This window comes from Anolis sagrei, chromosome 4 (genome assembly GCF_037176765.1).
Source record: "Anolis sagrei isolate rAnoSag1 chromosome 4, rAnoSag1.mat, whole genome shotgun sequence".
Lineage (NCBI taxonomy): Eukaryota > Metazoa > Chordata > Lepidosauria > Squamata > Dactyloidae > Anolis > Anolis sagrei.
This window is the reverse complement of record NC_090024.1, coordinates 12,188,219-12,202,415: the sequence shown is the minus strand read 5'-3', so window position 1 is coordinate 12,202,415 and position 14,197 is coordinate 12,188,219. Positions and strand designations below refer to the sequence as shown.

The window sequence follows — 14,197 nt, the reverse complement described above, 5'->3', positions numbered from 1 at the left end:
GGGCCCCTATGATGGCCAGGAGCTCTCCTGAAATCCTGCAGGCATTTTTATTCCATGGTCTAATGCAGTGGAAGCAAGCGACCACCAGAACATACAGATTGTTCTTTCTTGAACTATATACTAGGCCTGGGTAACAACGGAAAAATTTGTTTCTAAAATCGATTTGTATTTGGAGGGTTTTTTTGTTTCAATATTTAAAATAATTACAAAATTTTCCTTTTAAAAAGTTCGATATTTACGAAATTTCGTAAATGGTAAAAAATTAACAAATCGATTTCCGAAACAATAACGAATCGATTCGTTAATGGCGGACGTGACTGCGAAATACACTAAAAAACCTCCAAAACCTTCTGAAGCTTCCCTCTCCCTCTGTTGTTGACTGTTGGTGTGATATTATAATTTTTTTTTCACTAATTAAACCATAAAACTGGCCCAGACATGCGGAAATAATAACGAAACGACCTCAAAACAATAACGAAACGAATACAATATCGAAATACGAAGCATTTACAAAACGTTTTTGAAAATTCATTTTTTAAATAATTGCTCCAGAATGGTTCGTTATCGTTTTGTAATTGAAAAAAATTAACGAATTATTAACGAATTACGAATTAACGAAACGAAACCGCCCAGCCCTACTATATACTCCCCAGTACAAAAGCACAATGGGCAGATGATTGGGATCACTGCTGAAGTTGCTCTCTGCCACCCCGATAATCTTGGTCAAATATGTGAAAAGAAAACTTTGAGATAATGAACATGTGAGACATTTCCCATGAGCACAAATGGCAGATAAAGGAAACTGTGAAACAAACTCATGCCTTGGAATCGTTACATTTTTTTTAAAAAAGGCAGTGATTAAAAACAATAAACACAACCCCAATCACTTGCAAGGATAAATCAAACTTCTGCCCCATTCTGCATTGAACCATACTTTGTGCAGTCATCTTGAGTTTTAAACTCAAGATACGACAGTTAAGAAGGGATGGTTCCTTGGCACATGACTACCTGAATCATTTCTGAAGAGAAATGCTTGAGTGAACCTTTTGTGTGACTGCTTGAAGATGCTGGAATTCTGGAACCACATTGAGCTACCATTCTGTTGCTCTTCCACCACCAACAACAGATAGATGAGCTGCCTTGAGATTTTGGAATTCCCTACCAAGACATGCCAGGTTTGCTCTTTTTCATTTTTCTTTTGCAGAAAAACTAAGGGAAATAATCACATTTTGCTTTCAGAACTCAAATTGACCTGTCACTCCAGCAAACCTATTTTGTTGAGTGCTTTCTTTTAAATCTCTTCTGTATTCCATTTTACAATAACTTACATTTCCCCCTTATTTCCTTGGATAATTTTGCATATTTTGTTTACAATAATTTAGTTATTAATTCACGTTTCATTATTGTCTTCCCTGATAAGCATTTTTATAACAGAAGGTGGTGACATAATTTTAAATAATAAAGCCCGCATTTTCTTATAAAATACTTTACTTGATTGTTTGACCCCCCCCCCCCCTCTTCAAAAAGATATTTGCAAATCTGGAGAAATGTATGGATGTGTTTCAATCTCCATAATATTTTTGTGTGAGTCAGAAGGAATTGAGAATATACTGCGAATCGTTTATGGTGTGAGAGAATTGGCCATCTGCAAGGACGTTGCCCATGGTTTGGCATTTTACCATCCTGTGGGAAGCTTCATGTTCCCACATGGGAAGCTGTAGCTGATAGATGGGAGCTCATCCCATCTCATGGATTTGAACCGCTTAACTTCAGGTCTTCAGGTCAGCAGTTCAGCCACCACAAGGGTTTAACCCATTGCACCACCGTGCCTCTATCTCCATATTAATCTATTGGATTTATACTTCCTAGATTAATCTCCATATTAATCTAAAATATATAAATCCAATAGATTTTCTTTGAGTGTAAAAAGGATGCTATTTCCAATTGTCCAACTCTAAGAAACTGTTTTTAAACTGTATCTCAAACGACCATATATACTCAAATATATGCCAAAATTTTCATCACTTTCTTGGGGGTGAAAAAGCCTTCCTTAGCTTACAAAGGGGTCAAGGCTCCGATGCCGCTCCCACTGTTATAGCTGTTTCCAGCCATTGCTTCCAATATATCATAAATTTCTTTCACCTCTTCCCCTCCCTTAACTGTGTTTTCTTTTCCAAAGCCTCTCTTACTTCTCTTTTCCTCCCAGGTTGGAGTTGCCCACTTTGGGAACTCTTTTTTTTTTTAAAAAAAAAGATGAGGGCATATTTTTTTTCAAAAATATTTAACCTACTGATGTTTCAATTAATGTAATTTTACTGGTATCTATTTTTATTTGGAAATATACCAGTAGGTGCTGCATTTCCCACCCTCAACTCACACTTGGGTGAATAAATTTTTCCAGTTTTTTGTGGTAAAATTAGATGCCTCAACTTATATTCAGGTCAGCTTATACTTGAGTATATACAGTGCATTTTTACAGCTCCAATAATTTCATTACTGAGATATACCTCTCTAATTAACCATGTATTTAGTCCACTTAGATGAGTCCAAAGGAACAATTATGCCATGTTGTACTTGAACATATTTAGGGAAATATCTGAATATATGCTTGGTATACATAATAACTGGAAACACTAATTCTATTGAGAAAGAAAGAGTGGGAAGAAATGTATGAAGTTCAAGAAAGATCCAAGTAGAAGCTAATAAGCATGCATCATATGAATCAAATGGATAGCCTGGAAGTTATCTACCATAGCAGTGCATATGGATACCTAATAAAGAAATGGGAGGTGCTTGCAATAAGTGCATGTCCTAATTCACCTTTTAAGGTGGTATTAATTAAAACAGTACTAAATGAACAATTTTCAATCCTGGTTTTCCACTTTCCTGTGATAAAGTCCATAAACAGCAAAATCTATCAGTTTACTCAGCTCTGTCTTTCAAGCTCACAGTCACTTTCTGTATGGAAAACTGCTAATTAGATGTGTTTGGTGCTTGTTGGAGTGTTGAGGGATGGGAGTGTTGTTTTGTGATGTGGTCTGGGGAAAGCATTTAATTTTGTTTTACAATGTGTAATAACAATTAAGTTATTCTATTCAATTTAGGGGAAGAGTGGATCAATTAAGCTAAAATATGGTCATTGAGCCATGCTATTCATGAAAGTACAAATACAAATAGAACTATATCAGCTCAGGGATATGAATAACTAGTGAACACCTGTTTCTTTCTTTTCCCCAACTAAAGTCTTCTCTTCCCAAAGAAGATACAAGAACACACTGAGGAAAGATTAAGCATGATGATGAATTCCAGTGAGACATCCCACTCAGACGATTATGGAGATGATGAAATACTCTTGTACAATACCTCAAATATTAACACGCAAGAAATCCCCTATTCAAGATTTTATATTGAAATACTGATTTTAATCGTCTGCTGCACTGGACTCATGGGGAATGGAACTTGCATCTGGTTTCTTGGATTCCGCATGAAGAGGAACCCTTATACCACCTACATCCTAAATCTGGCACTTGCTGACGTTGGAGTCCTTACAGCTTTCGTTTTCCGGTTTATTTTTTCGCTGTCCGAGAAACCCTATCTTATTTCATTTGCCAATGTACAGATATTCGTGTTCATGTTCTGCAATAGTCAAATTCTTCTGACAGTGATCAGCATTGAGAGGTGTGTGTCTCTCCTCTTCCCAATCTGGCATCGCTGCCAACGTCCGCTACATTTGTCCACTACCATCTGTGCCCTCATCTGGTCCCTCTCTTTTCTGTTTAATGCAATTAATTTTACTCTTGATATAATTCGACCCCCTGAATATCATGATATATTACTCTACCATATTCTTTTGACTGCTCTTTTCTGCCTCCCACTTGTGACTGTATCATATGCGATCCTTTTCATCAAATTCTGCTTTAAATCCCAACAGCGGCAGCGAGGAAAAATTTTAATAATAATTTTGTTAACCTTCCTTTTCTTCTTTGTGCTTGATTTTCCATTTAGTGCCATTCTTTTAATCAATTTCATTTTTGGAATATTATTTTCCCATTTCTTTTCATATAGCTACTTGTGTATTTGCTTAAATAGCAGTGTTAACTCATTGATCTATTTCCTTGTTGGGACAAAGAAGGAAGGTCAACATAAGGAGACCAGAGAGGAGAGTTTTGGACAAAAAGGAAGGCTACAGATGGAAAATGGAAGACAGATGCTTCTGATTGAAACTCATATCTGATCCCTCCTTTGGAGATGCAACAGTATCCCCAGCATGTAGTTCTCCAGCAACTTTTAAAAATGTCCAGAAAGGAGACTTCACCACATTTCTAGTCAATTGGTTCCATTGCTGAAACACTCTTACTACCAAAAAGTTCCTTCTAATATTTCGTTGAAGTCTATTTTCCTGAAAGTTAAAAGATTACACTTTCTTTTCTTTGAACATGCTCTGCTAGTTCCTCTCAACTGCTATTTATTCAAAGTGCCATAGAAGCATTTAAAACAAGCTGAAATTGCCTTCATTAGAAAAGTTTATCTTTCATGGAAGTAAAATGACTCTTGGCAGAAATAGGATCACATGTGATGAGATAACCCAGAACATCAATTGTGCATATCTCCATGAAGCAACAACTTGAAAAGAAACATAGCTTACACTGCCCACATGTATGTGTTCAAATTTGTGCCTTTCATCAGTCTCTTCAAATGCTACTTTGCTCTAAGGAATTGCCTCAGTTTATCATGTACACGTTCAATACTGCAAGGAAGTCAGAAAATATTTCTTCAGTAGCTCAGCAAAAGTCAGTTCAGAATAATTCGCATCCTTTTAGCTGGTCTAGGACAAGGATATTGTAATTTGAAACAGAATTGTGAATAGAAAATGAAATAAAGATGTCTTGTTCCATTTGTGGACTACAAACAATGCAGGGTTTTTTTCTGGATTCCATATTGCTGAGACAATGAATTTGCTCTGGGTTTGAGCCTGAACATAATTTTCCAAGGTGTAGAATCTCTCCAGGAAATTTTACAATTAAGTCCAAGACCAAAATATTATTCACTCTTAGTCTTAGCCTCACTAAGCCACTAAATGCAGGTTGAATATCCCTTATCTAGAATTCCTAAATCTGAAATACTCCAAAATCCAAGATTGCCTACATGTATGGCTGAGATAGCAACAACTTTGTTTTCTGATGGCTCAGTGTTCACTAATTTTGCTTCATATGAAAAATTATCAAAATTACAGAATAAAATTATCTTCAGGCTATGTCTATTAGTTATACATAAAACATCTATGAATTTTGTGTTTAAACTTGGTTCTCATTCCCAAGAGATTTCATTGCCCATGTATGTGTCAATACAGTTATTCCAAAATCACAATAAATAAATAAACATCCAAATCCAAAACACTTTTAGTCCTGAGCATTTTAGACACTCAGCATATAATGGCCTAATTTATGTTAGTTCCAGCTAAACCTGAATAAAATTAGGTTCTTGTGGGTTTTTTCGGGCTATAGGGCCATGTTCTAGAGGCATTTCTCCTGACGTTTCGCCTACATCTATGGGAAGCATCCTCAGATGCTTGCCTCTGAGGATGCTTGCCATAGATGCAGGCGAAACGTCAGGAGAAATGCCTCTAGAACATGGCCCTATAGCCCGAAAAAACCCACAAGAACCTAGTGATTCCAGCCATGAAAGCCTTCGACAATACACTGAATAAAATTGATTTATTTTTATGATTCTCCATTCAAGAGAATCTATTATTCTGCTGTAGTTGGGAGAAAATCCAAAACACTTCTGGCCCCAAGCAGTTCAAATAAGGGATACTAGACCTATATAAGTGGAAGCTATTCCTCACTTTCAGATTTCAATCCTCTTTATTTCTCCTGCCCAATTTTAGAGTGTAATGTCTACTCTGTAAATTTAATGTAATTTGACACTACTTTAACTCTATGGTTCAATGTTATGGAATAATGGGAGTTGTGGTTTGATGAGGCACCAGCATCTCATAACACTGCATTTTCCATTATCCCACAGGGTTGAGTCATGACTGTTAAAGGGTTGTCAAATTGCAATAATTCTACACTGTACATATACCCTCCATCTCTTTTTATCAAATACAATCTTTCTTATAAAACTCAAATTAATTCAAATCAAAAAGCAGTTCACTGTCTAACACATTAAAATCTGCATGCAATTAATATATATTGATCATAACTCATAACAACCTTGAACAAAAGTCCAACAAATTGAAATATCATGCACCTCCCATCTCAACATCTGCTGCAGCCTCATCTCGAAAGCCATTTATTGAGAAGCAGCCATGAGGACTCACTCTGAAGAATGAAGCATGGCAAACATTCTCCTTTTAGAAGGATGTCCAGTTCTTCAGAAATCATGTAGGAAGACTATAAAATACCACTAAAGATTTCAGATAGGCTATTCTACATGTTGATATCTTCAGTTCCAAGTACAAATATATATGAGGCAAATTATCTTGATGGTAAAATATCAGAGGGCTATCATATTACTGTAATCTTATCAGGACACATGAGCTGTTGTGAAATAGTTGATCATTCATAGATGCTTAGAACCATAAAGTTGTAAGAGACCACAAGGGTCATGCAGTCCAACCCCCTGCCATACATGAACACTCAAAGCATCAGTTACAGATGGCCATCCAGGCTCTCATTAAAAGCAACCAGAGAGTCTTACTGTATATACATCAAGAATATTAACTTTAAACACCAAAGGTATTGAAACTGTAATTAAACACAGGAGAATCGAAGCCTTATTGAAGAAGGATACAACAGACAGAATTTTTCTACAAGAAATGCATCAAGGTAAAGAGAGCAAATGAATTAATATTGAATTGGATAAGCTGTTATGAAAAAAAATATTTGGGACTTCTAAATTTAGAGGAATAGCTATAATCATTGCAAATAAATGTAGTTTTGTAATAAATAAAATACTGAAAGATCATGAAGGGAGATATATAATAATGTATGGTGAAATTAATAAATGTGTCTGCTCCAAATGTAAAGCAAAAAGAATTTTATGAAAAAGTACTAAGCCAGATAGAAACTTTTCATCAACAATATGTAATATTTGGAGGTGAATGTAATTGTTATATGGACCAAAAAGGACAAATCTATTCAAAAGGCAAAGGTTAAAATGGTAATATAACAGACTTAAGTTGGCAATTCAAAGATGTATGGAGGGTAATAAAGGGAGAGGAAAAATATACATATTACTTAGTTGAACATAGAAAATATCCAATAATTGATTCCTTTTTTGCTTGAAAAATATGTTAAGTAAATTATTAAATGTTGATATTGGAAATATCAAGGTTTCTGATCATGCTTTGGTGTCTATGGAAATTGTTTTAAAATGTGATTACGATAAAATGAGAAGGTGGAATTTGATAAAAGGAGAAGGTAGAGTTTGAATAAGATACTGAATTATAAAGGCATAATGGATAGAAGAAGAGTTGGATGGCAAGAAATTTGGGGATTGAATGGAAGGGACATGTCAAAAGGAATATTGTGGGATACAATCAAAGTGGTGGTAATTATGTATAAAAGTGACAATTAACCTAAAAAAGACAAGAATAAAGGGAAATTAATTTAGAAAAAGCTATAGAAGAGTTGGAAAAGGAGTATATAATAAAGGGACATATACAAACATACATAAAATTGAAAGCTAAAAAAGATTTTTTAAAAAATGAAATCAATGAGGTACAAAAAAAAACGATATATTTAATATTTTGAATATAGTAACGGGAATTCAAAAATTCTGCCCAGATCCACACGAAAAAAGAAAATAGAAAGTATAATAAACAAGATAAAAGATAAAACGGGCAGAAATTAATAAAATTAATAAAGTAAATTAATAAAAGAAAAAAATGAAGATATTTGAAGAGTTCCATAAGGAATTGCACCAATCAAGGGCTAGTTAATTAGAGGAAAGTATGGAAAATGTGGAGGAAAATTGGGAAGTAAAAATGGAGGAGAAGATATAGAATTATTAAAGCAACCTATTCAGAGGTCTGAAATAGAGGAAGCTATTAAAAAATTAAAAATTGGGAAAGCACCAGTTCTGAATATTATAAAACAAATTGGTTCCAAAATTAATAAAGCTGTATAACGAAATATTGATTGGAGAGAAAATACCAGACTTATAGAGAAAATCCTTAAAAATATTAATATCAAAACCTGATAAAGACCCAACAGACCCAGATTCATACAGGCCTATATAATTAGTTAATCAATATGCAAAAATATTGTCAGCAATAATGGGTAATAGAATAAATAAATCTATGTATAAATATATAAAAGTGGATCAATGTGATTTTGTAAAAGGAAGACAGATAACAAATCTGATTGAAAGAGTATTGGAGAGAGAGAAATATAAAAGTGAGGATTTTAGCATGGGATATATATAAAGTATTTGATTGTGTACAATAGCAGACAAAATTATGAATAAATCTGGAATGGGAAACAAAATAAAAGGATTAATAGAACAATATTATTCAAATAACTCAGAGGTAGTAGAAATTACTGATGGAATAACAAGGGAAATAAAAGTGACAAGAGGAGCAAGACAAGGCTTCCCATTATCACTGATATTGTTTGCTATGGCGATAGAGATATTTGCAAATGATTTATTTATTTATTTATTTGCGACATTTATATGCCACCCTTCTCACCCCGAAGGGGACTCAGAGTAGCTTACAAGATATATATATACTAGGCCTGGGTAACAACGGAAAAATTTGTTTCTAAAATCGATTTGTATTTGGGGTTTTTTTTTGTTTCGATATTTAAAATAATTACAAAATTTTCCTTTTAAAAAGTTCGATATTTACAAAATTTTGTAAATGGTAAAAAATTAACAAATCGATTTCCGAAACAATAACGAATCGATTCGTTAATGGCGGACGCGACCATGAAATACGCTAAAAAAACCTCCAAAACCTTCTGAAGCTTCTCTCTCCCTCTGTTGTTGACTGTTGGTGTGATATTATAATTTTTTTTCACTAATTAAACCCTAAAACTGGCCCAGACATGCGGAAATAATAACTAAACGACCCCAAAACAATAACAAAACGAATACAATATCGAAATACGAAGCATTTACAAAACGTTTTTGAAAATTCTTTTTTTTAATAATTGCTCCAGAATGGTTCGTTATCGTTTTGTAATTGAAAAAATTAATGAATTATTAACGAATTACGAATTAACGAAACGAAACCGCCCAGCCCTAATATATACTTATGGAGATCCCATTAATTTTGTAGGATTTTCTCAGGCAAGAAATCCTCTGAGTTTTGTCAATTCCTTCCTCTGAAAAATAGTCTACAAAACCTGTTGTTCATTGGTTGTCCGTCAAAGTACTAACCTAGGATCATCCTGCTTAGCTTCCAGCATCAGGTGGGTTCTGGTGCCTTTAGAATAATTGAAGCTGAAAAAAAGTCCCAGAACAACCTTTATCTTATGCTTGGCACTTAAAAGGCAATATTAGCCATAACTAAGAATGTGTGCTTTTCGACACCCCAAATCTGTTGCCTAATTTGAAGTATCTATCTAATGGTACTGCCAGTTCTGCTCAGTGGCTCATATCTTCTTCTTATCCTTGCAGTGCATAAAAGAACACATCCTTCATATCAGATGAAGCTGGTAAACTGATTAAACCATGATAATGAGCTTTCAGAGGGAATAGATCATGTCTCGCAGATTGGTAAGTTCTTATAATTTGTTCAGTGGGAGTTCTCAAATGCATCATGGAGTATAAAATTTGAACTTTAGATCTTTTGTGTGCATTACATTGTAAGGAATGGCTGTGATTTGTAAGCCAACAGCATCTGAAGACCACCCAATTCATAACTATGTGTCCCTTACCCACTATCAAATTATACTATTATTATTATTTTGCTTCCTTTCCTGGGGGTGATTTACCTTTTCCACTACAGAGCCCAAGTACCTTGAAATCCACTCCTGAGTGCCCTTCCACACAGCCCTATAACCCAAAATATCAAGGCATAAAATCCCACAATATCTGCTTTGAACTGGGTTATCTGAATTCACACTCATATAATGTGGCACTTTTTGCCTTGATATTCTGGGATGTAGGGCTGTGTGGAAGGGCCCTGAGTAGTGCAAAATAGGGCTGGGCGGTTTTGTTCGTTAATTTCGTAATTCGTTATTAATTCGTTATTTTTTTGATAACGAAGCGATATTGAACCATTCAGGAGCAACTAAAAAACAAAACAATTTTTTTTAATTCGTTTCGTAATTGTTTCGTATTTGTTTCGAAATCGATTCGTAATTGATTCGAAATCGTTTCGTTAATATTTCCGCATGTCTGGTGCAAGTTTTATAGTCATTGTTTGTTTTCTCAGTGAAAAAAAAAATTAATTATCACACCAACAGTCAACAACAGAGGGAGAGGGAAGCTTCCTGTCCTATTTGGAGGTTTTTTTAGCGTATTGCGTGATCGCGCCCACCATTAACGAATCGATTCGTAATTGTTTCGAAATCAATTCGTAATTGATTCGTAATTTATGAAATTTTGTAAATATCGAAAAAAAATTAGCAAAATTTCGGAATTAATTTAAAAATCGAAACACAAAACCCCCCTAAAAACGAATCGAATTTAGAAACAAATTTTTCCGTGGTTGCCCAGCCCTAGTGCAAAACCTTCTAGAGTTAGTCTTGAGTGGCTTCTAGAGCTACATGGTGGGAGGGAAGGGAGATAAGCATAAGCATCTTTTTAGATATATATAAATATTTTCTATGGGAGAAAAACATGTTGATGAAAATTTCCACTTTTAAATTGCAGCTTGTCCTGGGAAGACGATGGAAGGGGCTTATAACTGAACATATGTGAAGACGACATAGACTGAAAGTAGACTATTTCAATCCACAAGATTTTACATTTGCTACATTGCACCAAACTAAACTTGAGCAGAGTCAGAAACATCACCTGTATTATTAATAATTTGACTCCAGAGGTGAAACTAAATACTTTTAAGTGTCTTTACTTTTAATAGGAGCCTTTTTTTTTGTTCTCCAGAAAAAGAAGCACAATAAAACTTAAGCATGATGGTAACTGCTGGGAATGTGTATAATGTAACGACACATGGCCCTGCAACCCACACTAATTGTCCCTATGTTGAATCAAATCAGGATAACATAAGCACAGGAATGATACTGACAAGCTTTCTCACTTTTCTTCTCTCCCTTCTGGGATTTTTGGGAAATGGAATTGTGGTCTGGCTCCTTGGTTTTCGCATTAAGAGGAATCATTTCACCACCTATATCTGGAACCTTTCCATTGCTGATCTGGGTGTAGTCACAGGTCTTCTGGGAATTAATACATATTGGCTTGTAGCTCGGTTGTCTGGTGCCAAGTATGAGGATCCAATGAAGACAGTGTTTCGTACCTTCTTCCTAGTTACTTACAGCGCAAGTCAATTTCTACTGACAGTAATCAGCATTGATAGGTGTGTGTCTGTCTGTTTTCCATTTTGGTATCGATTCCATCAGCCACGACATTTGTCCCCCACTATTTGTGGTGTAATCTGGATTTTGACCTTGCCACTGTTTCCTGCTCACACCAGTCTCTATCTGACAATGAAATATTGTGAGCTATGGTTCTATCAATTTTTGCTGAATATTGTGCTTACTACTCCAGGCATATCTATATCTACTGTTTCCATGTTAATTAAAGTATGTGTGATATCTCCACAGCACAAACGGGGAAAGCTTTTAACTGCCGTTTTGCTTGCTCTCATTTTTTTCCTCCTCTTTGCTTTTCCAATGAATGTCATTCAATATGCCGCCCGGTATACTAGATCTGAAAATACTTCCATTTATGAATATGGCTACATATGTGCATCTTTCAACAGTACCATTAACCCATTCATCTATTTCCTAGTAGGGAGAGAAAGAAGGGGTCAGTTTTGGCAGAGAATACAGCAAATATTAGAGAAAGTCTTCAAGGAAGATGAAGACAGTAGAGAAACTGGAACTTCAAGTTCAAATACAATGGAGATGGTACCATAAAAGATTTTGAACTCCAGTTTCAACATTCCACCAGTTACAATTTACACTTTTTGTTCAAAAGAATTTTTTTAAAGCCATGTTTGAATGTTCAAGCCTGTGGAGGTACAACAAATTACATAGTTTAATAAATGGAGAAACAATTAATTGTTCTTCTTGAAGAAAGGTCATACTATCACAACAAACTTTGAAATACCTGCACTAAATCCCTCTTCTGGTTTGAATTAAAGTAGACCTTTCGAGTTAGCGTCCTTTACAGCTTTATTAATTCATCAGTCAATTATTGATCTAGTAGGTCCTCTTTGTTATGGACTACATATTGGATTTAGGCTAGCATTTAATCTTGCAACAGTCATGTGTTGAAACCTGAGCTTCTGCAACTCAAAAACTCTTAATAACTAAGAGTTGGTATGACACAACATAGGCACTATATTTTATTGAGGGATTAAAAGGCACCTATGAAAAGCAAATGCATCGTTTGCTATTTTGAGTTCCATTAGGAAATAAGGAATTTTGTCACTCGAAAGGTCAATTGGAAACATGGATATTAAATCTGTAATTTTTTAATGTAATAACTTAACTTGTAATCAAATGTTTGGTATGATTCTCATTCCATAGTGGGCTATGAAATGTTTACACAAAAATGTATTCATATTTTTCTGACTTTCTTCAAAAAAAATCCATGTCTTAGCCAGTTGTAGCAAGGGAAGGCAGTTAAAAGCACGAGTCCTACTGTTAATCCTAATAAAAGTAGATCCATTACATCAGTTAAATTTAAACAAGTGTTATCTCATTGCAAAATAGATGGTTGAATGAGTTTTCTTTGGGTAACCATCTCTAGGTAGTCTGCTATCCTTACAGTACCTGATCCTTATATACCTGAAATGTATATGTGTCTTCAAGTCACACCCAGTGATTAATTTAATTGAGTTTTTCTCAATCAAAGTATACTCAGAGGTGGTTTTGCCTTTGAAATATAGCCTACATTATTCAAAATAAATTTTTATTTAGGTTCCAGGGGCCTTGAAATAGGAGAAACTTCAAAAAAGAAGTATCAGTCTTATTAATGATTAGAAAACTGTTATTAATTTTTTCATAAAATTACATCTTTTAAAATGTGTTTAACATATACAAATTTAATTTTTGCCTATGATCCATAACACATCTGGCTTCCTTTTATCAGGATAGACCTTGATGATGTTGGAAAAGTCGACCCATTAAAAAAAGCAAAGACTTGAATTTACAGTTATTGTTGACCTTTTTCAGACTTATTCATCAATCTTTTTGCTTATCTAGGGCCTATGCAATGCATTCCCACTCAAACTGGAAGTAACTAGATGACTATGAGTGTGTGCCATTAGCCTTCTGAGGAATTTTTATATATAAAAACTATCTCTTCTCTACCTATATAATTACGCTGTTAATCAGAGCAAAGGGCAAGTATTCAGAGAGCCTCCTCACATCAAGAACTGGCCATTGTTGAGGGAAGTGAATATGAATATAGGTTTGTCCCAGCTTTTTAACATCTCACTTTTCAATGCCTTGCTGTTGCAATAGACTTGAATTATAGCTGTGCACTGCATTTCCAACCCTTGGGGCCCTTCTACACAGTCAAGGCAGAATAACCCACAATATATGCTTTGAACTGGAATATCTGAGTCAACACTGCCATATATCCCATATATATCCCAGTTAAAAGGAGATAATGTGGGATTTTATTCAGCTGTGTGAAAGGGTTCTTGGTTTGCTCTTTTTGACCATGCACTGCCCCCCCCCCCCTCTCGCAGGCAATTTGGTTCAACCTAATATTCAGCCTGCTAAAAAAGACTGGGTTCCATTTTTATCCACCACCCTCATTTTTTTTTTTTTACTGTGCATTGATATTTAACTTGCTAAATAATCAGAGGATGACTTTATGAATTGATGAATGGTATCCTTGAAGTGACTGGCTTGACTCTGAAGGAGTTGGGAGTGGTGATGGCCGACATGGAGCTTTGGCGTGGGATAGTCCATGAGGTCACGAAGAGTTGGAAGTGACTGAATGAATAAACAGCAACAAAGGGTTCAATTTAGTGTGTTTAATTTGATCCTTTTGGCATACCATTTATGTATATGAGTTCTCAATAAATGATGATGATGCTCAATTA

At 35.0% G+C, this 14,197-nt stretch overlaps 2 protein-coding genes across 2 annotated transcripts; both read left to right on the top strand.

Annotated features, from left to right (window-relative positions):
- The first annotated feature begins 753 nt into the window (after window positions 1-753).
- On the top strand, window positions 754-5,256 carry LOC137096781 (mas-related G-protein coupled receptor member H-like). The gene is made up of 2 exons (XM_067467006.1): window positions 754-761; window positions 3,244-5,256. Exons 1-2 carry the CDS (start codon window positions 754-756, stop codon window positions 4,232-4,234), a joined length of 999 nt encoding a protein of 332 aa, XP_067323107.1. The 3' UTR covers window positions 4,235-5,256.
- A 5,796-nt stretch (window positions 5,257-11,052) lies between these two features.
- Window positions 11,053-12,902, top strand: LOC132772865 (proto-oncogene Mas-like). The gene has a single exon (XM_060771713.2). It carries the CDS (start codon window positions 11,088-11,090, stop codon window positions 12,051-12,053), a length of 966 nt encoding a protein of 321 aa, XP_060627696.2. The 5' UTR covers window positions 11,053-11,087; the 3' UTR covers window positions 12,054-12,902.
- The last annotated feature ends 1,295 nt before the right edge of the window (window positions 12,903-14,197 follow it).